Below are 25,443 nucleotides of genomic sequence, written 5' to 3' on the forward strand. Positions count from 1 at the left end.
TGCATTTTTAAAAAAATTTAATTGCCTGCAATTTTTTTAACATTCAGCTGTCATTGGGGAACTCCGCTGACAGCTTATGACCCATAGCTCCCTCGGCAGCCACCCATTCCTTAAAGCGGAGCTCCACCCAAAAGGGGAAGTTCCGTTTTAAACCTTTGTCCCCCGCTCCCCAAGGATTGGCACCTTCAGGAGCGGGCGGGAGCTGGTACCCAAATTTGACAGGTACCTGCACCCACTTCGCCTAGGCGATCGGAAGCTGAAGTTGTCCTCCCTCCCTGTAGTCTTTTGGTACTCGTGACAGGTCCCAGAAGATTATGGTGCCATTCACAAAGCCCAGCGATTCATGCGCAGTGGGCACCTGGCTGTGAGCCACAAGCTTTCACAGCCAGGTGCCCACACTGAAGATGTCGGTAGAGAAGACGGCCGGTGAAACCAGCCGTGGTGAGGACACCGCTAGACCAAGGGACATGTTAGTGTCTGTATTTTAAAAGTCAGCAGCTACAGTTTTTGTAGTTGCTGATTTTGGTTTTTTTTTCAGGTAGAACTCAGCTTTAACAACTCATGACAGTACTGAAAGATAACAGTATATACCGCAAGCCTGGACCACTATTTAATTACTGCATGCATTTAATTGTTTATTTCCTTTTGTGAATTGACATTTTCAGTATCACATGCGATATGTGGTCATGTGACTGACTTAACTCATGCGATAAGCTTTAGTGAATTGTGCCCAATATCCCCTATGTGATGATTTTTATGTGACAGACTCTCTTTAATGAATCATGAGTCTTTAAGACCCTGTATGTCTCCTCTGGTCTCCACTGAATGTGTTCTCTCCGGCACCTGCTATGCTTGGCCCTCTGATGGCGGAGACTGGAATACATGGGGAAGCGGTACCGCTACCAGTGGTGTTGAGGCAATCGTGCAGCATCACAGCTGCCCGACTGCTTCCACCTGACAGGCAGTAATATACCTGGCTGGAGCCACTGGATTATGTTTAATACCCTCCGCTGTCAGGTCTCTATGTCGTACTGACCTGGCAGCGAAAGGGTTAAGGAGGATATTATCAGCATGTACTTGAAAAAGTATTCATACCCCCTGAAATATTCCACATTTTGTCATAGTAAAACCAAAACGTAGGTAAGTAGAATCCACCTGTGTGTAATTTAATCTCAGTATAATTACAGCTGTTCTGTATTTATTAATCTTGCACTCCACAAATCTGGCCTTTATGGAAGAGTGGCAAGAAGAAAGCCATTGTTGAAAGAAGGCCATAAGAAGTCTCGTTTGCTAAAAGCTATGTGGAGGACACAGCAAACATGTGGAAGAACGTGCTCTGGTCAGATGAGACCAAAATTTTACTTTTTGGCCTAAAAGCAAAAAGCTATGTGTGGTTTAAAATTAACTCTGCACATCACCTTGAACACACCATACTCAATGTGAAACATGCTGGTGGCAGCATAACGTTGTGGGGATTCTTTTCTTCAGCAGGGACAGGGAAGCTGGTTAGAGTTGATACGAAGATGGATTGAGCCTGTTAGAGTATGCAAAAGACTTGAGACTAGGGTGGAGGTTCACCTTCCAGCAGGACAATGACCCTAAACATACACCCGGAGCTACAATGGAATTGTTTAGATCAAAGCATACTCGTCTCGTATGTTAGAATGGCCCAGTCAAAGTCCGGACCAAAATCCAATTGAGAATCTGGCAAGAGTTGAAAATTGCTGTTCACAGACGCTCTCCATCCAATGTGACAGGTTGAGCTACAGTGGATAAAAAAAGTCTACTCACCCCTGTTAAAATGTCAGGTTTCTGTGATGTAAAAAATGAGACAAACATAAATCATTTCAGAACATTTTCCATCTTTAATTTGACCTATAAGCTGTACAACTCAATTGAAAAACAAACTGAAATCTTTTAGAGGGGGAAGTAAACATTAAACTAAAATAATGTGGTTGCATAAGTGTGCACACCCTCTTAAAACTGGGGATGTAGCTGTGTTCAGAATTGAGCAATCACATTCTAAATCATGTTAAATAGGAGTCGGTACACACCTGCCATCATTTAAAGGTACTCTGATTAACCCCAAATAAAGTTCAGCTGTTCTAGTAGGTCTTTCCTGACATTTTCTTAGTCGCATCCTACAGCAAAAGTCATGGCCCGCAGAGAGCTTCCAAAGCATCAGATGGATCTCATTGTTAAAAGGTGTCAGTCAGGAGAAGGGTAAAAAAGATTTTCCAAGGCATTAGATATACCAAGGAACACAGTGAAGACAGTCATCATCAAGTGGAGAAAATAATGCGCAACAGTGACTTTACCAAGAACTGGACGTCCCTTCAAAATTGCTGAAATAACAGGAAGAAAACTGGTCTGGGAGGCTGCCAAGAGGCCTTCAGCAACATTAAAGAAGCTGCAGGAATATCTGGCAAGTACTGGCTGTGTGGTACATGTGACAACAATCTCCTTTTATTCTTCATATGTCTGGAGTATGGGGTAGAGTGGCAAGACAGAAGCCTTTTCTTAGAAAGAAAAACATCCAAGCCCGGCTAAATTTTGCAAAAACACATCTGAAGTCTCCAAAAGCATGTGGGAAAATGTGTTATGGTCTGATGAAAACAAGGTTGAACTTTTTGGCTATCATTCCAAAATATATTTTTGGCGCAAAAACACTACAGATCACCAAAAGAACACCATACCCACAGTGAAGCATGGTGGTGGCAGCATCATGCTGTGGGGCTGTTTTTCTTCAGCTGGAACTGAGGCCTTAGTCAAGGTAGAGGGAATTATGAACAGTTCCAAATACCAGTCAATATTGGCACAAAACCTTCAGGCTTCTGCTAGAAAGCTGAATATGAAGATGAACTTCATCTTTCAGCATCACAATAACCCAGAGCTTTCATCCAAATCAGCAAAGAAATGGCTTCACCAGAAGAAGAATCAAGTTTTGGAATGGCCCAGGCAGAGCCCAGACCTGTCTCCGATTGAAAATCTATGGGGTGTTCTTAAGGGGGCTGTGCAAAGGAGATGCCCTCGTAATCTGACAGATTTGGAGTGTTCTTGCAAGGAAGAGTGGGTAAATATTGCCATGTCAAAATGTGCCATGCTGATAGACTCATACCCAAAAAGACTGAGTGTTGTAATAAAATCAAAAGGTGCTTAAACAAAGTATTAGTTTAAGGGTGTGCACACTTATGCAACCATATTATTTTAGTTTTTTTATTTTTACTTCCCTTCACCTAAAAAATTTCTGTTTGTTGTTCAACTGAGTTGTACAGTTTGTTGGTTACATTAAAGGTGGAAAAAGTTTTGAAATTATTTATCTTTGTCTCATTATTTTTTATCACAGAAACCTGACATTTTAACGGGTGTCTAGACTTTTTATATCCACTGTATTTTGCAAAGAAGAATGGGCAAAAATTTCACTCTCTAGATGTGCAAAGCTGGTAGAGACATACCCCAAAAGACTTGGAGCTGTAATTGCAGCAAAAGATGGTTCTACAAAATATTGACTCGGGGGCATTTGCACACCACACTTTTTTCACATATTTATTCGTAAAAAATTTGGAAAACCACTTACCATTTTCCTTCCAATTCACAGTTATGCGCCACTTAGTGGTGGTCTATCACATAAAATCCCAATAAAATACATTTACGTTTTCGGTTGTAACATGACAAAATGTGGAAAATTTCAATTGGTAAGAATACTTTTTCAAGGCACTATACTACAGTAATAGAATCCTCTCCCAAGGATCTTTCCCTGCAGATGCCAAACCACACCACAGTGCTGCAGGAATAAGGTACTTAGTAAAATATTTTTAAAAAAATACAGTGGCAAGATTTACAGCAGGTAAGATTATTGAACACGTCAATATTTTTCTAGATACATAGATTTCTAAAGGTGCTATTCACATGAAATTTTCACCACATATCGGTAACAACCCATGCAATCCATACATACAAAGAAACCTAAACAAATACATTCAGAAATTAAGCTATGTGTAATAAAATGGAATGACACCAGGAAAAAAGTATTGAACACGCTAACTGAAATTTATTTAATACTTTGTACAAAATCCTTTGTTGGTAATGACAGTTTCAAGACGCCTCCTGTATGGAGAAACTAGTTGCATTAACTGCTCAGGTGTGATTTTGGCCCATTCTTCCACACAAACAGTCTTCAAATCTTGGAGGTTCTGTGTTCCCGTTCTTTGAACTTTCATCTTTATTTCTGTTCATAGATTTTCTATTGGATTCAAGTAAGGTGATTTGCTGGGCTATTCTAGCAGCTTTATTTTCTTTCTCTGAAACCAATTGAGAGTTTCCTTGGCTTTATGTTTGGGATCATTGTCTTGCTGAAATGTCTACCCTCATTTTATCTACATCATCCTGGTAGATGGCAGCAGATTTTTATCAATTAATGACTTTGTAGATTTTTCCATTCATCCTTTTTTCAATTATATGAAGTTTGCCAGTACCATGTGCTGAAAAACAGCCCCACACCATGATGTTCCCACCTCCAAACTTCACTTTTGGTATGGTATTTTTGGGGTGATGTTCAGTGCCATTTGACCTCCAGACATGGTATGTATTATCCAAAGAGTTCAATTTTGGTCTCATATGGCCAGACTATATTCTCCCAGTATTTCACAAGCTTGTCTAAATATTGTGCAGCAAACTTTAAACAAGCTCAACATGATTTTTCTTGAACAGTCTTGCGTGGTGATCGTGCATACAGGTCATGGCGGTTGAGTGCATTACATATTGTTTTCTTTGAAACAATTGTACCTACTAATTCCAGCTCTTTCTGAAGTTCTCCACAAGTGGTCCTTGGCTCTTGGACAACTCTTCTGATACTTTTTTTCACCTCTGTCAGAACTCTTGCGAGGAGTACCTGGTCGTTGCCAGTTTATGGTGAAATTATGTTTTTTCCACTTGCACATTATGGCCCCAACAGAGCTCACTGGAACATTCAGAAGTTTAGAAATCCTTCTGTAACCAATGCCATCAGTATGTTTTGCAACAATAAGGATGCGAAGGTCTTGAGAAAACTCTTTGCTTTTACTCACATCAAGATGTTTTTTGTATGACACTCTGGAAATGAGGCACCTTTTTATAGGCCATCAGTTAAGACTGGACCAGCTGAAATTAATTTGCACTGTCAAGGGGCACGATTGCTTTCTAATTACTGATAGATTTCAGCTGGTGTCTTGACTTTCCATGCCTTTTTGCACCTCCCTTTCTTCATGTGTTCAATACTTTTTCCCTGTGTCATTCCATTTTATTACACATAACGTAATTTCTAAACGTATTTGTTTTGGTTTCTTTGTATGTATGGATTGCATGGGTTGTTACCGACATGGTAAAAAATGTCATGTCAATAGCACCTTTAGAAATATATTTATCTAGAAAAATAGAGTCGTGTTCAACATTGTTTAGTATCACTTTAGCAACACACTTCCTGAATTTGTAGCCATAGCCAAGGATTCTGTAGTTTTATGATAAAGTGAAGTGGCTAGTAACATCCTTTGTAACAATTCTTTATTGGCAGCATAGCAAGATACAATAGTAACATGTTAGCACGTTTCGGCTGAAGCCTTTCTCATGCTTTAAGGTATCAGTCGAAATGTGTTAGCATGTTACTACTGTATCCTGCTATGTAGTCAATAAAGTAAAAATCAATTGTTCCAGTGGATGTTACCGAGTTTTCAGCTTTAGTGTATCAGAGGATTATTGGTACATTTCTAAGGCCAGAACACCAGTTCAGAGTCTCCTGGTAATTCGCAGTAGAGCATGCTTTCTTTGTGGAGTATCCTCTTTTAGTAGCCTCGGATGCCTTGAAAATTCCCTGAATTCAGTTCAGACTAGTCTACTCTTCTAATAATATAGTAAATACGGTTTCTCCTAACCCTAAAAAAACTAAACTAAATTCCTTTACCACATAATAGACAAAAACTTTCACCCTAGAAAGTGGCAATATTCACAAAACGTCTCTATTATGTATATGATGCTACCCACCAAATATTAGATGCTATACCACAAACTCATCAAACCCTATGTTATATATTATTAAACAATAATTTCTTCAAACTGCAATCCGTGATATATCCATGAAATCAAAATTAAAAAATAATAATTCCATAGTCATTTAAATAAAATGTCACTCCAACATAATACCAAGTGTCACTTCAAAAAAAGTCCAATGTAAAAATATAGAAAAATATATATTAAAGTGTCCACACTCCAACTTGACAGTTCCTTAGATGTTGAGCCCTTCCACTGGCTCCCACAAGAACAGAGTGTACCTCAAAAAAAGAAAAACTTAGTGTATTACCTTAATGATAACATTTTAAATCATAGCAATACCACTATAGTGCAAAAATGGTGGAAAGTAAGTGAACACTAGGCAAAAATAAGTGATGTGCTTCACTCTGTGCATAGAACAACGCCAGTGATCCCACCAGTGTATCACAAAAATAAAACAAAAACAAGCTACCCAAAATGACACAAATAGCTAGTGTCATTGTCATATCTCTGACTCACTTGTACAAGTGTGGATCCATGAACCCAGAAAAATGCATACTGAACAATATGGTAGTGTGACAAGAGCACCCCTACCTGGGGAAAGTAGGTTACTAAATGATCCACGCGGAGTAATATGATTCAAAATAATTTCCAACAATACTTTATTTGATCACATAGATCATAAGGAGGTTAAACATGAGCACGGTGAACATGTCAAACACATAAAATCATGTTAAAAAGCACTTGGCGTCTTCATTACGGGGTCATCTTAGCACATAGAGTACCATATAAGGCAATGTAGGGTAATGATAAGATAATTATCCTAGATTTCCATGAGTTTCCAACTTGTATTAGAGTGAGCCATGTATTCAGCAGATATGTTCCCAATGTACGTCAGGAGCCTCCTGGTATGTGAGAGCTGGAACACAGAAATACATAATGTATGTATAGAAATATAAGAACCGAATCACATCTAAAGCTCACCAGGCCTCCCTCTACACAAGTCAATGGATACTTCTATTACCTTCTCAATGATGAGGCTATCAAACCCGCTTCTCAAATGTGGGGACTTCCTGGGTAACCACCCCAAGTGAAACAAAGTCCACAGTACCAAATGATTCTGGGGATATATACAAAAAATGAATATATAGATCACAGGCATCAAGTAAACCATGAAAACAAAAAACACAATGTGGGTATATTACCATCAATAAAGATCAAGAGGACTCCCGTCGACTTGAAATAGGATCAGGTCCTTGATGCTTGTTCAAAAGGTGCATATGGGGGTGGAGAACCAGGTAGTCACAGTACGTGGATTTCAAACATATGTAGTATGTATTGGCAGGCCGTAAGTACCTGAGTCTATATACCCAATGAAGGGTTTCCAAAAATTGCTCAAATAGAGAAAATTATTGCGGTTTCATAAGGATATGGCTATGTCACAGCATATAATACCTGAATAGGATAGCGTATATATACATGTATACTATCCTCCTAAGAGGATTTCCAAAAAATTCCCCGAGTATACAGGGTAAATTAGGCCCATATGACATGCCTTCTTAACACCATATAAGCCCTATGAACTAAACAGCTGTAAGCTTAAATAACTTGCCACCGGTGGAAGGTATGTTCCCCTAGGGGATTGCCGTTTGCGAACCGCTGTAATAGTAGCCTTATGGTAGTTTTCAGAGGGCCTTGTGCCTTCCTAGCAGGGAGCTGTGACACCGCCGTTCCTTCCCGCCTCGTGGGCGCCGCACCCTATGAAGACGCCGAGCGTAGTGACGTCAATACGTTGACGCGTTTCGTCCGCCAATCACCGCAGACTTCGTCAGAACTGGGAGGGGACCTCAATCCTTCGCCTTATATGGTGCACTAATTGCATACCAAAGAGTCTCCACCTCGCCATCTTGTGTTGAAAGAGTATCACTACATTGAAAATATCCAAAGTGAATTAAAACACATATGATAAATTTAAAATGACTGCTGGATATAAAGAGGAGGAACCCTATTGCTATAAATCAGATCATTTTCAGAAAAGATAACAAAAAAGAATTATTATACTCATAGTAATTGTTCAAACAGAGAGACATCAAGACCAGGTTCAATCACCTAATTTCAGTAATAGTCCAATTATTGTAGGAATTTAAGTATGTAGTGAGAATAAGAAGGATCACACAGTCAAATTCATGCTTTATCCAGATAGATCCATATTTTATTCATATATAGAGTACCCCAATGCAGATTCTAACTCAAGGTATATTAGAGGTTCCAATAAATTTGATTCAAAACAGTTCTTTTAGTTCAAAAAAACTCCAAAGTTGAGTTCTGTATTTAGCCCATATGGGACAAGTGCACCCAGGGTATAAATCCAGAATTTTTCTTTTTGTAGGAGGACTTTATCGAAGTCCCCCCGACGAGCTGAGATATTCAGCAGGAAAATCCCTTTCACTTGCAAACCTTCTGTTTTACCCCCGTGTACTTCTTTAAAGTGTTGTGCCAAAGGGTTCTCTTTTTCTCCCTTTCTTACATTCCTATTTTCATTTCTGATATCTCTCAGATGTTCACCAATCCTAGTCCTGAGGTTCCTTTTCGTTTTTCCTATATACATCTTCTTACATGGACATTCTATCATGTATATTATTTTGCTGCTAGAGCAATTAATAAAGCTTCGTATCTGAAATGCCTTAGATTTATCCTTATTGAAGAACTGATTGGACTTATGTACAAATGGACAGATCTGGCAATGGCCACATGGGAACATCCCACACAGGCCGGTTCTCCTAGTTAACCAATTTTTTTGTGGTGTCCTCTGAAATTCTGACTGTACTAATATATCATTTAGGTTCCGAGCTCTTTTTGCTACCATTTGGGGGCTTTCCCCTACCACTCTCGCTATCTGCGGATTTTGAGTTAATAAGTACCAGTGGGAGTGCAGGGCCTTCTTAACTTCACCCCATTGTTGTCCAAATTTAGTTATGAATCTTACCGGTTGATTTACCGAATTCGCCCCTGCCTCTGATTTTGATTTATTTATAAGTTCCTCTCTTGTTCTACCAAGGGCTCTTCTTTTTGCTCTTCTTAGGGTTCTATTCTTAGGTGCTCTTCTTAGGTGATTGAACCTGGTCTTGATGTCTCTCTGTTTGAACAATTACTATGAGTATAATAATTCTTTTTTGTTATCTTTTCTGAAAATGATCTGATTTATAGCAATAGGGTTCCTCCTCTTTATATCCAGCAGTCATTTTAAATTTATCATATGTGTTTTAATTCACTTTGGATATTTTCAATGTAGTGATACTCTTTCAACACAAGATGGCGAGGTGGAGACTCTTTGGTATGCAATTAGTGCACCATATAAGGCGAAGGATTGAGGTCCCCTCCCAGTTCTGACGAAGTCTGCGGTGATTGGCGGACGAAACGCGTCAACGTATTGACGTCACTACGCTCGGCGTCTTCATAGGGTGCGGCGCCCACGAGGCGGGAAGGAACGGCGGTGTCACAGCTCCCTGCTAGGAAGGCACAAGGCCCTCTGAAAACTACCATAAGGCTACTATTACAGCGGTTCGCAAACGGCAATCCCCTAGGGGAACATACCTTCCACCGGTGGCAAGTTATTTAAGCTTACAGCTGTTTAGTTCATAGGGCTTATATGGTGTTAAGAAGGCATGTCATATGGGCCTAATTTACCCTGTATACTCGGGGAATTTTTTGGAAATCCTCTTAGGAGGATAGTATACATGTATATATACGCTATCCTATTCAGGTATTATATGCTGTGACATAGCCATATCCTTATGAAACCGCAATAATTTTCTCTATTTGAGCAATTTTTGGAAACCCTTCATTGGGTATATAGACTCAGGTACTTACGGCCTGCCAATACATACTACATATGTTTGAAATCCACGTACTGTGACTACCTGGTTCTCCACCCCCATATGCACCTTTTGAACAAGCATCAAGGACCTGATCCTATTTCAAGTCGACGGGAGTCCTCTTGATCTTTATTGATGGTAATATACCCACATTGTGTTTTTTGTTTTCATGGTTTACTTGATGCCTGTGATCTATATATTCATTTTTTGTATATATCCCCAGAATCATTTGGTACTGTGGACTTTGTTTCACTTGGGGTGGTTACCCAGGAAGTCCCCACATTTGAGAAGCGGGTTTGATAGCCTCATCATTGAGAAGGTAATAGAAGTATCCATTGACTTGTGTAGAGGGAGGCCTGGTGAGCTTTAGATGTGATTCGGTTCTTATATTTCTATACATACATTATGTATTTCTGTGTTCCAGCTCTCACATACCAGGAGGCTCCTGACGTACATTGGGAACATATCTGCTGAATACATGGCTCACTCTAATACAAGTTGGAAACTCATGGAAATCTAGGATAATTATCTTATCATTACCCTACATTGCCTTATATGGTACTCTATGTGCTAAGATGACCCCGTAATGAAGACGCCAAGTGCTTTTTAACATGATTTTATGTGTTTGACATGTTCACCGTGCTCATGTTTAACCTCCTTATGATCTATGTGATCAAATAAAGTATTGTTGGAAATTATTTTGAATCATATTACTCCGCGTGGATCATTTAGTAACCTACTTTCCCCAGGTAGGGGTGCTCTTGTCACACTACCATATTGTTCAGTATCCCACCAGTGTACACTTCTACTGTACAAGGCAAATATACCCTTACCAGAAAAATAAACAAACACGCCTTATCAAATAGAAGGAATCAGCAGAACCATGGTTCCTCTCCTCCACTCCTGAAGCGTATTCTTTAGGAAATCAGTCACCATACCATACCATCATGGTTATACAAGAGCCTTCCCAGGAACTCTCAGGTATCCATACAGGTAATATATAACTAAAAATATATAGTGTGATTCCGTTTAACATAGATTAAGCTTTAATAGATCTGCTTACATGTTACAAGCATAAAAAGAGCATTTATTCCCATGCCTCAGCTCAGAGGGTTACCAAGCAACTTCCAGATGGTTTTACATGCGGTTCTAGTCTCCAAAATGGCCGCTGCACCACTTCCAGTTCCTACTCCTGTGCGTTTGACATCCTGGCAATGGACACCCTGCTTCCAGCTCCACCATAATTAAATTGTTTAGAAATCTGATCACTAGAGCTTTCACTTTTAGGAACAAATTTTTTCCTGCCCATTCTACCAGGTTGATGGAACGTTCCTGGGCATTTCAGCACCAGGCTTTAGTAGCCAAGCTATGTAATGTCGCCACCTGTTTCTGTGTTCATACCTTCTCAAATTTCTACCAGGTGGACGTAAATATTCTGTGGATTCAGCATACAGTTGCAAAGTTCTTGCAGCAGAACTCTATATTTGGGGCCTTTTGGACACTTATTGTTGTGCCTCTTCTGTTTGCCTAATTGTTGCCCACTCTTCTAATTCATTGCTTTAGGTTGCCCAAGGGTTTGTAAATACTTTGCCTCTGTCTTGTACCGTACAATGGAAATTGCATTGCTTTCTACAATATTGAGGATTCGCGGAGTGGGTAGGGTTATAGGGGCAGTGTCCAGGGAACTTGCCCTTAAGGACTTTGCCAGTGTCCAATCACCTGAAGGTATGATCGTACTGTATAACCCAGTGGCTGTGAATACTTTGCCTATGTCATGTACTGTATTCCAAGATATGGGATTTACAGGTAAGCCAAACTTCCTCTTCCTGTATCCAATGTTAATAGTTTCTCCTACTCAAGATTAATCAAATCTGGGGATGTAGTATGGTACCAAAGAACAGGTGGTTCTTTCTATACTGAGGAATCCCATTCAGATTCGGTCTCCTTGTCCATTGGAAACCAGTTTGGTACTACTGTTCCTTCCCTCTGAGAAGGAATGTAAGGAGAGGTAGCCTGGCTTCTGCTCTGGATGATACCATGATTCTCAGTCTGATTCACTGTTTCCCAGCAGGGAAACCCTCTGAAAGATCAGATTCCTCACTACTGGCAACCTCTGCTCATTGAGGAAATTCTCACACTCTTGGGTCCACCAGGGGCTGGGTCCTGTTCCTTAGCTAATTTTCAGCCTTTTGAGTAAGGTCCTTTGTGTGCTTTCCTTTCTTTTTTGTCTTCAGTCAGATGATTGTTCTTGCTGTAGTTCCAAGATTCCTGTTCCTCACTTAATGGATGGTAATGCTTGTATAGATCTGGGGATCAACAGTATTCCTAAACATATAACTTTAGGTAGAGTTGGGCAGTATAATTTTTCAGGTGCATTTCACTACCTTAAGGCTACGTTCACACTAGCCTTGTGTGCAGGCGGCAGAGAGGCGTTTGGGAAGCGTTTTTACCGCTTCCCAAACGCCTCTGCCAATTCTGCACATTACAGCACATGGTGCTGTTCTAACAGGAGCGTTGCGTCGCGGCAAAACGGACGCCTCTGGTCGAGTCAGGAGGCTTTGAAGCCTCCTATTCTCGTCTATGGTGCCGCTCCGCAAACGCCCGGCCGGCGTTTGCGGTGCGGTTGCGACGCGGTTGCGGGGTGTTTGCGGAGCGGTAACACCACTCAAATGCATTATAGGCGTTTGTGGGGCGTTATTAACGCTCGGCAAACGCCTAGCAACCGGCGCTAAACCGCGCATGCGGCGTTTGCCGAGCGTTAAAAACGCTCCGCAAACACCGGACCAACGCTTGCCAAACGCTATAGGGGCGTTTGGCAAGCGTTGGCAAAACAGCCTAGTGTGAACGAGCCCTAACTCTAGTGGTTCCTCTTGGTTTCAGAGAGGATGTATTGTCTTTATCCTTATTTCCACCTGGTTATTTTTACCTTGCCAGCCTGGTGCTTATGTCTCAGTTTCATTTCCTGCCCCCACCTTGTGAAGGGTGATTTCCATGCACCCTAACTCTGTCCCCAGACAATTTAACACTTAGTTCTCCTCCCATGAACCTAAGGTACAAGGCTTAGGATCTAAAAAGTGTCTTCCCTTTTACATTGGTTGGTGCTTTTCCCAAGACCTGTTTTTTTTTCCTTTTTGTTTGTTTTGGGGGTTTTTTTGAGACCTGTACTTTTCAAAGCTTAGCTGCACTTGCTAACCACATCATGTGGTAGATCTTTCCTTCCCTATATGAGTAAGCATTATTCCTCCTGTTTTTGGTGGGTTCTGGTTTGATCACCTTCTTGTTGTTTCAAGGTACCATGCCCAATCCTATGATGTTATCTCTCCTTGGCGGTCACATTTTCTTCCTAGTTTGAGCTACAATTTGAATCTCTGTGTCCTCCTTCTGGTCATGTTGGGTCACAGCACCCTATCTGGTAGGGAGCTTGGTCTCATCAAGTTCAGTTTGGTTGTTGCTCACCCATAGTGGAACTGCTTTGGGAGGACTGGAAAGAAAATAATATTCTTGTAGTTACCATAAAATGCTTTTCTTAATTCATTGAGGGATACAGGTCCCTACTCCTGTGTTTATATTGATTTTGATGCTGCTTTCTACAGACTGATACATATTTGGTATGGGTTGAGTTATTCTGAGTCCGGCTTATAGTTTATCTTTTTGCGCTCCAGCGCTATCTCTGGCTCTGGCACTGCTCTCCTCACTAACTGCTTTCACAGGAGACACAGAGCAGTGGGAGCCATAAGCTCCTGCTGCTAACAGTCAAACTCCCGTGAGGAGGGGCATAGTGGGACAGTGTGTGTCTCTGTATGCACACAGCCCAGCTTGGGAGTGTGCAGTCAGGGGTACCTCCTTAGCACCCAGCCTGCTGAGTTGGAAAAAGTAAGAGGGAGAACTGCCAAAGTGGAGATTTCTCGTCGCACTAAGCAGGTAAATATAACACTTTTTTTGTTTTATTTAAAAATAAACAGCTTTTAATCAGTTTAAGACAAAAGCTTTTAAGTATCACCAGTCATTTTTTTTTTCTACAGCTGCCTTAAATGCTTGGGATTCTTGCAATGAAACTCCCCCTTCTCGAATCATGATCTACAGAGATGGAGTTGGAGATGGGCAACTTAACACATTGGTGAACTATGAAATTGCCCAGCTTGTTGATTGCATAAAATCTACAAGAACAGACTACAGGTAACCTTAAACATGCTCACAAATGAAAAAAAAAAAACACTTGTGTGTACAGTATATTGTAGAATTTGCCATTTTTTATTTATTAGTGAAGACATTTTGCCTTACATTAATTTGTAGGAAACATTATTACAAAAAACTCAAACAAAATCGTTAGTCAGTGATTAGTAATGATCTTTCTCTTTGGGGATGTTATATAACTTCTTCTTACATGCCCCGTTTATAGAAGGCCGCACTGTTTGCTGCGACTTCCTATTTGTGCACTCACAGTATGGGCCCAAGTGCACATACTAAAGTAGTGGTTTAGGACAGCCATTTTCAACCAGGGTGCTTTCAAGTTTCTTTAGGGGTGCCTTTGCAAAATGCCCAAAAATTGTATACAAGCCCAACAGGTGGATCAAGCCTGCCTTTTAGTTACACAAAGACATAGGGTTTTATTGTGTACCATTACAACTTTCTAACCGCCACCAACATAAGAAAAACAATGATGTCATCAGGTAATAAGAAGAGCATAGGTCACCTGCACAGCATTCTTGCTGGACCCTCCCCTGCCCCTCTCGGTCAGCACTGGGGACACTTTAGCTAAGTGAGAGAAAAACTGAGGGAGAAGAGAAACATTGGAATACTTCTCGGTACCGGTGTGCAAAAGTGTATTTGCTTTGTAAGAATAAATTACATCTAACGCTGAGTGTCCCACATTTGCAGATGTTGCTGCATTAGGAACTGTTAGTTTCGTTTTTTACATTTTGCAATGGATGCCTCGAGATTGTGCAGAATTTAAAGGGTGCCTTGACTGAAAAAAGTTTTAGAACCACTCGCGTAGGGAGTGTAGCAGTCCCACACTTATTTGCATCACTGCTAGAGTGACAAGCCTTGTGTTATTGAACTCCAAAGTTAGAATCAGGTCGTGTGTCCCTTTCGACAATGTTGTACTGTGTGCCAGAGCTGTGTAAATCTCTGGACTGAATGGACAGCTATTCAAAGTATTTGGCAGGTAAACATCTCATATGTATTGCATTTGTGTGGTTAGCTGTTTGCCTGGAATTTAACTTTAAAAGAAGCATACTATGTAAACGAAGCTTGTTCTCAACTTGGCTCCCATCAATATCTTACATCCAGTTTGGCCAACAATTGAAGTTTTTGTACAATGTAAACCTCCAAAAAAGTGAACAAAGCATACCCTTCTGTAGTGTGTACTTGCCTCCAAGGAAAGCACTGAGTGTGATTTCTGTCTGCAGTCTGGTTCGTCTCCTACTGTATCTGCAGTCCAAGGGATTGGTGAGGAGAATGACAACTTCAGCTGTGTATGTTTTGCTATGAGGTTGAGTAGATGGGATGTGTCCCTTCCCTCTGGTCAAGTCTCAGATCACACTCAGCTCTTCTCTCACAGCTGTGCAGTACGCAACATCCGATTCCTTCCCCTTGCCTTTTGAAGCTCGGAAATGCTGCACACATTCTGGAATTGAAACATGTAGAGAAGGGATGGCTGCTGATAGACAGATACAACTTATGCAGGAGGATTTGTTTCATCACTTTTTATCACCTGAGGCTAGTCACTTTACCTGATATATGTAAAGGTTTACAACCACTTTAAATGTTACACATGCAGTAATATAGTGAAAGATTTTTTTCTTTTCTTTCTCGTTCTTTGAGAGACACAGGAAGTTTTAAACCTTTAGGTTATGGTGCCTCAAACAGGAGGATTGGACACTGGAAAATGAAAAAACTGCAGACAAGCTTAAGATATAACTTCTACTACCAGCGTGCCTCAGCTTTTTGCTGGAGTCCTAGGAATGACATCTTTTGCGCTGCCGTTTCAAAAACTAATTTTTTTCTAGGATCTTTTTTTTTTTTACAGCTATCTGGCACGGTCTTTCTTAGCCTGTCTTTCAGCGTATCACCTCCTGACCACACTGAATTGAATATTGTATGGCTAGTCTGGAAATGACCTTTGACACTGGGTTCCACCTGGAATGCGTTTCAGAATTTGCTCTGGTTAATTTACCTGCAATGCGCTTTCCAAGTCCATAGCCACTGGCATTGCCTCTGTGCTCGCCTTTTCTGTGAAGGCTTACCTAATGTGCAGGTCAGTCAGGCTAAACATTGGGAGCTGTCTTGTTTTCATTGGTGGCTGGTTACTGCTATTCCCTGTTTCCAGGCTGCTTTGCGGTAGAAAGGGTTAATGCTGTAGAACTGAGTCTGGATGTAATATACTGGAGTGTGATGCTCCATACTCCCTCCATATTTCATCAAATATTATTACTTATTATTATTATACAGGATTTATATAGCGACAGCAGTTTGCTCAGTGCTTTACAATATACAGTGAGGAACAGAAGTATTTGAACACCCTGCGATTTTGCAAGTTCTCCCACTTAGAAATCATGGAGGGGTCTGAAATTCACATTGTAGGCGCATTCCCACTCTGAGAGACAGAATTTAAAAAAAAATTCAGGAAATCATATTGTATGATTTTTAAAGAATTTATTTGTCTTCCACTGCTGAACATAAGTATTTGAACACCTAAGAAACAGCAGGAATTCTGGCTCTCAAAGACCTGTTACTGTGCCTTTAAAAAGTCCACCTCTACTCCACTCATTAATCTAACTTAGTAGCACCTGTCTGAGCTCTTTAAAGTCACCTGTCCACCCCACAGTCAGTCAGACACCAACTACTACCATGGGCAAGACCAAAGAGCGGTCAAGACACCAGAGACAAAATTGTGGACCTCCACAAGGCTGGAAAGGGCTACGGGGCAATTGCCAAGCAGCTTGGTGAAAATAGATCAACTGTTGGAGCAATTGTTAGAAAATGGAAGAGGCTAAAGACGACTGTCAGTCTCCCTCGGACTGGGGCTCCATGCAAGATCTCACCTCGTGGGTTATCACTGATGATAAGAAAGGTGAGGAATCAGCCCAGAACTACAAGGGAGGAGCTGGTCAATGACATGAAGAGAGCTGGGACCACAGTTTCAATGGTCACTGTCGGTAGAACACAACACCGTCATGGTTTCAAATCATGCATTGCACGGAAGGTTCCCCTGCTCAAGCCATCACATGTCCAGGCCCGTCTGAAGTTTGCCAATGACCATCTGGATGATCCAGAGGAGGCATGGGAGAAAGTCATGTGGTCAGATGAGACCAAAGTAGAACTTTTTGGTCTAAACTTCACTCGTCGTGTTTGGAGGAAAAAGGATGAGTTGCATCCCAAGAACACCATCCCTACTGTGAAGCATGGGGGTGGTAACATCATGCTTTGGGGGTGCTTTTCTGCGAAGGGGACAGGACGACTGCGCTGTATTAAGGAGAGGATGAATGGGGCCATTTATTGTGAGAATTTGAGCAACAACCTCCTTCCCTCAGTCAGAGCATTGAATCTGGGTCGTGGCTGGGTCTTCCAACATGACAACGACCCGAAGCACACAGCCAGGATAACCAAGGAGTGGCTCCGTAAGAAGCATATCAAGGTTCTGGTGTGACCTAGCCAGTCTCCAGACGTAAATCCAAAAGAACATCTTTGGAGGGAGCTGAAACTCTGTGTTGCTCAGCGACAACCCCGAAACCTGACAGATCTAGAGGAGATGTGTGGAGGAGTGGGCCAAAATCCCTGTTGCAGTGTGTGCAAACCTGGTCAAGAACTACAGGAAACGTTTGACCTCTGTAATTGCAAACAAAGGCTTCTGTACCAAATATTAACACTGATTTTCTCAGGTGTTCAAATACTTATGTTCAGTAGTGCAAGACAAATAAATTCTTTAAAAATCATACAATGTGATTTCCTGAATTTGTTTTTTAAATTCTGTCTCTCAGAGTGGGAATGCACCTACAATGTGAATTTCAGACCCCTCCATGATTTCTAAGTGGGAAAACTTGCAAAATTTCAGGGTGTTCAAATACTTATGTTCATCACTGTAAAGGGAGACAATACAGCCAAATACAGTTCAATACAAGAGGGTTGGATTGGAGAGGGCAGAGTACAAGATTGTCTGATAGATTCGGGTACAGAGTTCCAAAGGATAGGGGAGGCTCTGAAGAAGTCCTGGAAACGAGCATGGGAGGAGGAGATAAGGGAGCTAGAGAGCAGGAGGTTGTGGGAGGAGCGGAGAGGACAGTTTGGGTGATATTTGGAGACAAGAATGGTGATGTAATTTGGGGCAGTTATAAATGGCTTTATATGTTATTGTTCATTTTTTTGAATTTTTTTTAGTTGGGCAATGGGAAGCTAGTAGAGGGATTGGGAGAGAGGGATGGCAGATATGGAACGGTTAGTAAGGTGAAAGAGTCTAGCAGCAGCATTCATGATAGACTGAAGAGGGGATAGTCTGCGATTAGGTAGGCCAATGAGTAGGGAGTTAAGGCAAGAGATAACCAAATAAGAATATTCACTGGTGCTTCTGTTACAAAACGCTATGCTCAATTACGATCCATTCCTACTTCCCACCTACAGTGACTTTGGTCATTGACCCTCACCTGCTTCAAGCTGTCCAAGATTCGTACTTGAGACATTGCTTCTTACTGTTAGTCTGTACACTGTACACATTGTACGTGGTATACAGTCTTGCTGCATCGCATCTCCTCAGCTTACTTTCTACTAACAGGTTGGGGGCTTGTTGCAGCTTTTCTACTGATGGTACACCATCTGGAGTTATTGCTTAATTGTACTTTATTGGGCACTGCACATTCGTGACTACTTGGATTATGGTGCTACCTTCAATTGAATAGACACTGACCAAAAAGTAGCAGGGCCCCCTGCCAACCCCTTCCTGGTCAGCTGAGCCTCAATTGTTAGCTAGTGACCTTAGGTGTTTGGCGTTGGGCTATGGTGCAATAGAGTGCAGGTTCTGGTTTAATACACTGTTGTATCAGTGCAGATCAAGCATAGCTCACATGCTCAACAAAGTCATCACACATTTCAGGCATTTCTTGGTGGGGAAAACGTGTTGCAAACAGTGGCTTGCTACATAAATATGAGTGGTCACAAACTCCTATCAGCTGGGTTGCTGCTCTCATTGCCGGGATTACAGGTCTTTATACCTTCAGCAAACTGTGGTGTTGCAAGGGCTCCAAAATCCCTCTTTTACATTTGGGGGTAGCTCTGCTTACTTGTTTCATTCTGTAATGGCTTCCATAAGATTCCGTTTAGCTCTGAATCCTTGCCCTTATCTGGTATTTTCATTGATTCAAGGGCACAATCCTCTGCTTCTTTTGTGTATAGGGAGGAATTTTCAGCAGCCATTTCAGGTTCTCCCCTCCCCCCATTTTGTGGGGTGATGAGGTGTTGGAGAAACATCCATCAGAGAAGAAAGCTATAGAGGATCAGGAATCCTCTTTAAATGAGTCCTCCCAAATGAAGTCTCAAAGTCAAGGGCTGTCTCAAACACAGAAAACCACGGTGGGCTTCCCGGCAGACATGGTGTGCAAAATCTTTTTTTCCATAATATTTTCCTGTTCATCCTCATTTGAAGGAAGTGATGTATGCCGATTGGGCTCACCTGGCGAAGATGTTCTCATCACCGAAGCTTTTCGCTAAGCAGTACTCCATGGAGTTCTCTTGGCCATCTCGACCCTGACAGTCCCGGATGGTTAGGCCCTGGTCAGAGGTTAGAGGCTCAATAAAGTATAATTTAAAGCAAAACATTTTTTTTTTAGCCTTGAATAGAGTGGAGATCGCTTAAAAACCCTGTCAGTTTTTACTGCTGTCTGTTCCCCCGTTAAGGGGATTCACCCTCTCTATTTGTCCTGTTTATATTTATCAGTGAAAGTAAAGAAAAACACAAATTTTGTGTTGTCCCCGGGAAAGTAATGGAGGAGAAATCTTCCAACAGGGTTTGGCAACGGACAAGTGAAGGAAAATCTCCAAAATGGGACACAGATGACAAAAAAATCTTACAGGGGTTATAGTCCTCCAAAATGAAAGTCTATCCAAAATGAAAAAAAGTTTTGCCTTTAAGAGCCAATTCACAACATGTGCGGTACGGATTTAAGCTCAGGTTCACAGCTAATTGATACAGTTGCTGTTCAGCGGTTCATGTCAGGTTTACATCAGATTCAGGACAGGATTAGTTCAGGATCTTATCCTGTTCACACATATGCAGTTTAGAAACGGTTCCCATAGAAGTCAATAGCCTTTAATCTGCATCTTAACCTGAAGGCACCGCTCAGAAATCATCCATGACTCTTTTTCAAACTGCACTGAATCCACACCGCCAGTGCACTGGACATACAGTGCTCAGCATAAATGAAGTGACAGATCGGAAACCAATGACACAAAGAAGTGCTCTTTTAGAAAGCAACAAGCTTCAGATTCTAAGCAAATGCCTTCATCCAGGTTCCATAATAGGAACTGGACCCCCAAGACCTCTATGTCCTGAGGCAATTCCTTGAAGAGTGTGCCCACTTGCAGGTTTTCACAGGCTTCAGTGGATATCAGAGATGCCTACCTACACATACCGATTTTATGGCCTTACAGTTTCTGTATTTTGCAGTGGAGCATCTACTGTATCAGTTTGTGGATTTGCCTTTTGGCTTGTCCATGGCCCAAGAGTTTTTTTACCAAGGTGGCTCTGGTTCTGTGGTTGTTGAGGACCAGGGTTATCCTTATTGTGAGTTACCTGGACAGCCTTCTTCTCAGAGAGCAATCAGTTCAGAAACTGTTCAGCAGACAGTAGAAATTCTGGAGAGGTCTGGCTGGGTGCTGAGCTTATCAAAAGGCAGCTGTGATTTCAACAATGCCTGGAGTACTTATTCTTGTTGCTCAACACAACATGTCCATCTCTTGAGCCCAGGTGGATTCCCTGAGGTTAAAGCAAAAACAAAGGGAAGAATAGTGTGTATCCGAGTGTCAGATCACTCTCTAAAAGGTAATATTCTAGTGCCACTTCCTAGTTATGCTAGTCAAAAATAGAGGGAAAGAAAAAGGGAGAAGCAAGGGTGCAAATGGCCTTTAAAGGCACAGAAACTCCAAACACATATTAGTAAAATCATTTGTACTTTATTATGACAATCAGTCATGAAAAAAAATCTTTCAGTTTAAAAGAAATCATTATATGATGTCCCCGCATACAATGTCCCACAACCCACCATATTACATGGAACAAACTAGTGATGAAGCACACAGTAACCACCAGAAAGAACTTGTGGGGGGGATGAGAGACATTATGCCACAGGAAGAATGTCCCAACATGTTTTGCGACAATGATCGCTTCTTCAGGGGCTTAGTAGTAAAATCTAAAAAAGATATACATATATTGAATATATCAAATTATAACATGTAAACACAAAAAAGGGGTGATCATACAATAATATAATATGACCTACATGTAATATTAATATGCAGCAGCAGAATCCTCCAGACATAAGGGGTAAGCCTCCTCTGTGTTCCCACAAGGCAAGAGGCCGTCCAGAAGCATGTTGGGCCATTCTTCCTGCAGCTTAATGTCTCATCCCCCCATAAGTTCTTTCTGGTGGTTACTGTATGCTTCATCACTAGTTTGTTTCAGCTACAGTGGGGATCGAAAGTTTGGGCACCCCAGCTAAACATTTGTATTAATGTGCATAAAGAAGCCAAGGAAAGATGGAAAAATCTCCAAAAGGCATCAAATTACAGATTAGACATTCTTATAATATGTCATCAAAAGTTAGATTTTATTTCCATCATTTACACTTTCAAAATAACAAAAAACAAAAAAATGGCGTCTGCAAAAGTTTGGGCACCCTGCAGAGTTAATATCTTGTACTGCCCCCTTTGGCAAGTATCACAGCTTGTAAACGCTTTTTGTAGCCAGCCAAGAGTCTTTCAATTCTTGTTTGAGGTATCTTTGCCCATTCTTCCTTACAAAAGTCTTCCAGTTTTTTGAGATTTCTGGGCTGTCTGTCACGCACTGCTCTTTTAAGGTCTATCCATAGATTTTCAATTATCTTGAGGTCAGGAGATTGTGAAGGCCATGGCAAAACCTTCAGTTTACGCCTCTTGATGTAATCCCCCGTGGATTTCGAGGTGTGTTTAGGATCATTATCCATTTGTAGAAGCCATCCTCTCTTTAACTTCAGCTTTTTCACAGATGGCATCAAGTTACCATCCAAAATTTGCTGAAATTTTATTGAATCCATTTTTCCTTCTACTCGTGAGATGTTCCCTGTGCCACTGGCTGCAACACAACCCCAAAGCATGATTGATCCAACCCCATGCTTAACAGTTGGACAGAGGTTCTTTTCATTAAATTCTGTGCCCCTTCTTCTCCAAACGTACCTTTGCTCATTCCGGCCAAAAAGTTCAATTTTAACCTCATCGGTCCACAGAACTTGTTTCCAAAATGCATCAGGCTTGTCTATATGTTCATTTGCAAAGTTCAAACGATGATTTTTGTGGTGAGGATGTAGAAGAGGTTTTCTTCTGATGACTCTTCCATGAAGACCATATTTGTACAAGTATCTCTTTATAGTGGAAATAGTGTACCACAACTCCAGTGTCTGCCAGATCTTTCTGGAGGGATTGTGCAGTCAAACGTGGGTTTTGAATTGTTTTTCTCACAATCCTGCGAGCTGTTCTGTCTGATATTTTTCTTGGTCTTCCAGATCTTGCTTTAACTTCCACTGTTCCTGATGACTGCCATTTCTTAATTACATTCCGAACAGAGGATATTGACATCTGAAAACGCTTTGCTATCTTCTTATAGCCTTCTCCAGCTTTGTGAGCGTCAACTATTTTCAGTTTCAGTTTTCTAGACAACTGCTTAGAAGAACCCATGGTGCTGATTGTTGGGGCAAGGTCAGATGAGTCTGGGCATTTAAAACCTTTGAGATTGACATCACCTGGTCTTCCCAGACGATGATTCAGAACAATCCATGACACTGGCAGGTCTCAGCTTGGCAAAGGGGGCAGTGCATGCTATAAATTCTGCAGGGTGCCCAAACTTTTGCAGACGCCATTTTTTTTGTTTTCTGTTATTTTGAAAGTGTAAATGATGGAAATAAAATCTAATTTTTGTTGACATATTATAAGAATGTCTAATCTGTAATTTGATGCCTTTTGGAGATTTTTCCATCTTTCCTTGGCTTCTTTATGCACATTAATACAAATTTTTAGCTGGGGTGCCCAAACTTTCGATCCCCACTGTATACAGCTATCCATGTATGCTGTGATAGGCCAGTGTTTGATGTTTGGTGTCTTCCCTTTATGCTGAAAATAAGCCAGTGGAGTTCCTTTCCTGTGTCCATACTTCCATCGCGTAGAATTTGGATATGATTTTATATGCATTTATAATGTGCTTCTGGTGAGTACATTCATACAGCAATCCCTTAGCATGGAGTCACTTCCATGGATATTTCACGGAATATATTGGACTTTGTTCATTATTTTTCTTGCATTATACTATATTCATGCCGGACTATTCACTATTGTCACCTTTGTATATTTATATATGTCACTACCATCCTCGCTATTATTTGGTGAGACACTTCATTGCATAGTGGTCACTTTAGCTCTCAATCATATGCACTTCACTCCTGTTTAAAGTCACTTTTGTCACTTTCATTTATTTATTACATCATATAGCACTGCATTTTACATTTTGGTATGGGGGATGTGTTTTGCATTAAACCAGGGAAGCGAAGCAAGAGACGCTTGCAAAAAAAGTCTTCCAGGTTCACCCAGGCCTTCGTAGATGAATGGACATTGCATTCAATTATTCTTAAGAGGTGACAGACCCAATTATATTTTTGGAAGTCTGGGAGCCCAAGCTCCCCTCTGGATTTGGGGAGCACTGTTTGAGAGAAGGAAACACGCGGGTGCTTATGATTCCAAAGAAACTGAGAGCAGAGCTGCCTACAGAGAGTAAAAACCGAAAGGGGGGCTGTTGTTAGGTGAAACAGGTAGAGAAGACGGGGAATAATGTTCATCTTCAGTATGGTTGCTCTCCCAAACCAGGAGAAACCAGGTAAATGCCATTTCTGCAAGTCAGATTGGACAGATCTGATAGCAGAGAGGAATTTTCTTGCATAGAGTTTAGAAAGGTCACCTGGAAGCTGAATCCCTAGATATGTGATGGCATCTGTTTTCCATGTGAAGGGAAAGTGTGATTGGCAGAAAGAGACCAGTTCTGCGGAAAGGGAAATGTTCAAAGCACAGGACTTGGAAAAGTTAATCTTTAAATTTGAGATTTTCTGGAAGTGGGTGAAATCCTTTAGCAGGTTGGGCAGAGTAGTACGGGGTTCTGAGAGGAAGCGTATGATGTCATCCGTGTAAGTTGAGATCCCGTCCCGCAGCTGAGACGCCCCGAACTTCTTGATTAGAACGAAGTCGACAAGGAAGTGGCTCAAGCGTCAGGACAAACAGTAGCGGCGAAAGAAGGCACTCTTGACGTGTGGCATTCCAGAGAGAGAAGGCTTTCGAAAGTTGGCCATTTACATGTACTCTGGAATAGAGGGCCATAATAAAATTAAGCATGTGATCTCGGAGGCCAATGGCTCTCAGGACCGCTGCCATATAGTCCCAAGCCACCCTGTCGAAAGCCTTCTCAGCGTCTAGAGAGAAGAAGAATCCACTGTTAGAAGTGTGTAGCCAGTGGTGGAGGTTCAGAGCCTTAATGGTGTTGTCTCTGGCTTTCTTGCTAGGGATAAAGCCTACCTGGTCTAAGTTTATGAGGGAAGGGTAGAAGGCGATTAGCTAAACTTTTTGCATAAAGTTTGACGTCAACCTTTAGCAGCGATATGCGCCTGTAGTTGGTCACAGATGCCGCGTTTTTATCCTTTTTGGGGATAACCGTAATGTGCGCTTCTAAAAGATGATGGTGCGAGGTAGGGAGCGTAGAAATGGTGTTAAAGGCCAACAGGAGTGGAACATTCAGAATGTCCGGAAATGTTTTGTAATAGGCTAAAGATAGACCGTCAGGGACAGGACTTTTTCCAGGCTTCATTTATTTGATTGCATGTTCCAGTTCACAGATGGAGTTGGAACGTTCCAAGTCTTGGGCTGCTTTTTTCGGGATCACCGATTCGCTATATAGACACAAAAAGTCGGAGATCAGGTTGGCCTTAGACTCGTCACCCTCGGTGGGTGGAGACTCTTGAGGGGAGGTTATACAGGGTATTATAATAACACTTGAAATGGGAAGCATTATCCACATTTGAAGTAACCAGAGTTCCATCTGCGCCCCATATTCAGTGAACTGTTAAGCTCGATTTCTTAGCGTGGAGAGCTCTGGCAAAGAATTTGCCACTTTTATTGGCATGCTCTTAAAAGATTTTTTTGTGTCAATATACAGTTGTGTTCAAAACAATAGCAGTGTCTTGAAAAAAAGTGAATAAAGCTCAAAATCCTTCTAATAGCTTTTATTTCCATAAACACAAATGCATTGGGAACACTACACATTCTATTC

General features: G+C 41.4%; 1 protein-coding gene across 1 annotated transcript in view; it reads left to right on the top strand.

Annotated features, from left to right (window-relative positions):
• The window catches only part of PIWIL1 (piwi like RNA-mediated gene silencing 1), a 474,823-nt gene that overhangs the window by 381,186 nt on the left and 68,194 nt on the right, over window positions 1-25,443 (top strand). Inside the window, exon 17 of the mRNA XM_089653649.1 lies at window positions 13,919-14,072. Coding sequence (XP_089509775.1) covers window positions 13,919-14,072 — 154 coding nt within the window. The remainder of the gene's footprint in view (window positions 1-13,918; window positions 14,073-25,443) is intronic.

This window comes from Staurois parvus, unplaced genomic scaffold (assembly GCF_062004578.1).
Source record: "Staurois parvus isolate SC_StPar_1 unplaced genomic scaffold, SC_StPar_1.0 ptg000719l, whole genome shotgun sequence".
In the NCBI taxonomy this organism is placed as follows: domain Eukaryota; kingdom Metazoa; phylum Chordata; class Amphibia; order Anura; family Ranidae; genus Staurois; species Staurois parvus.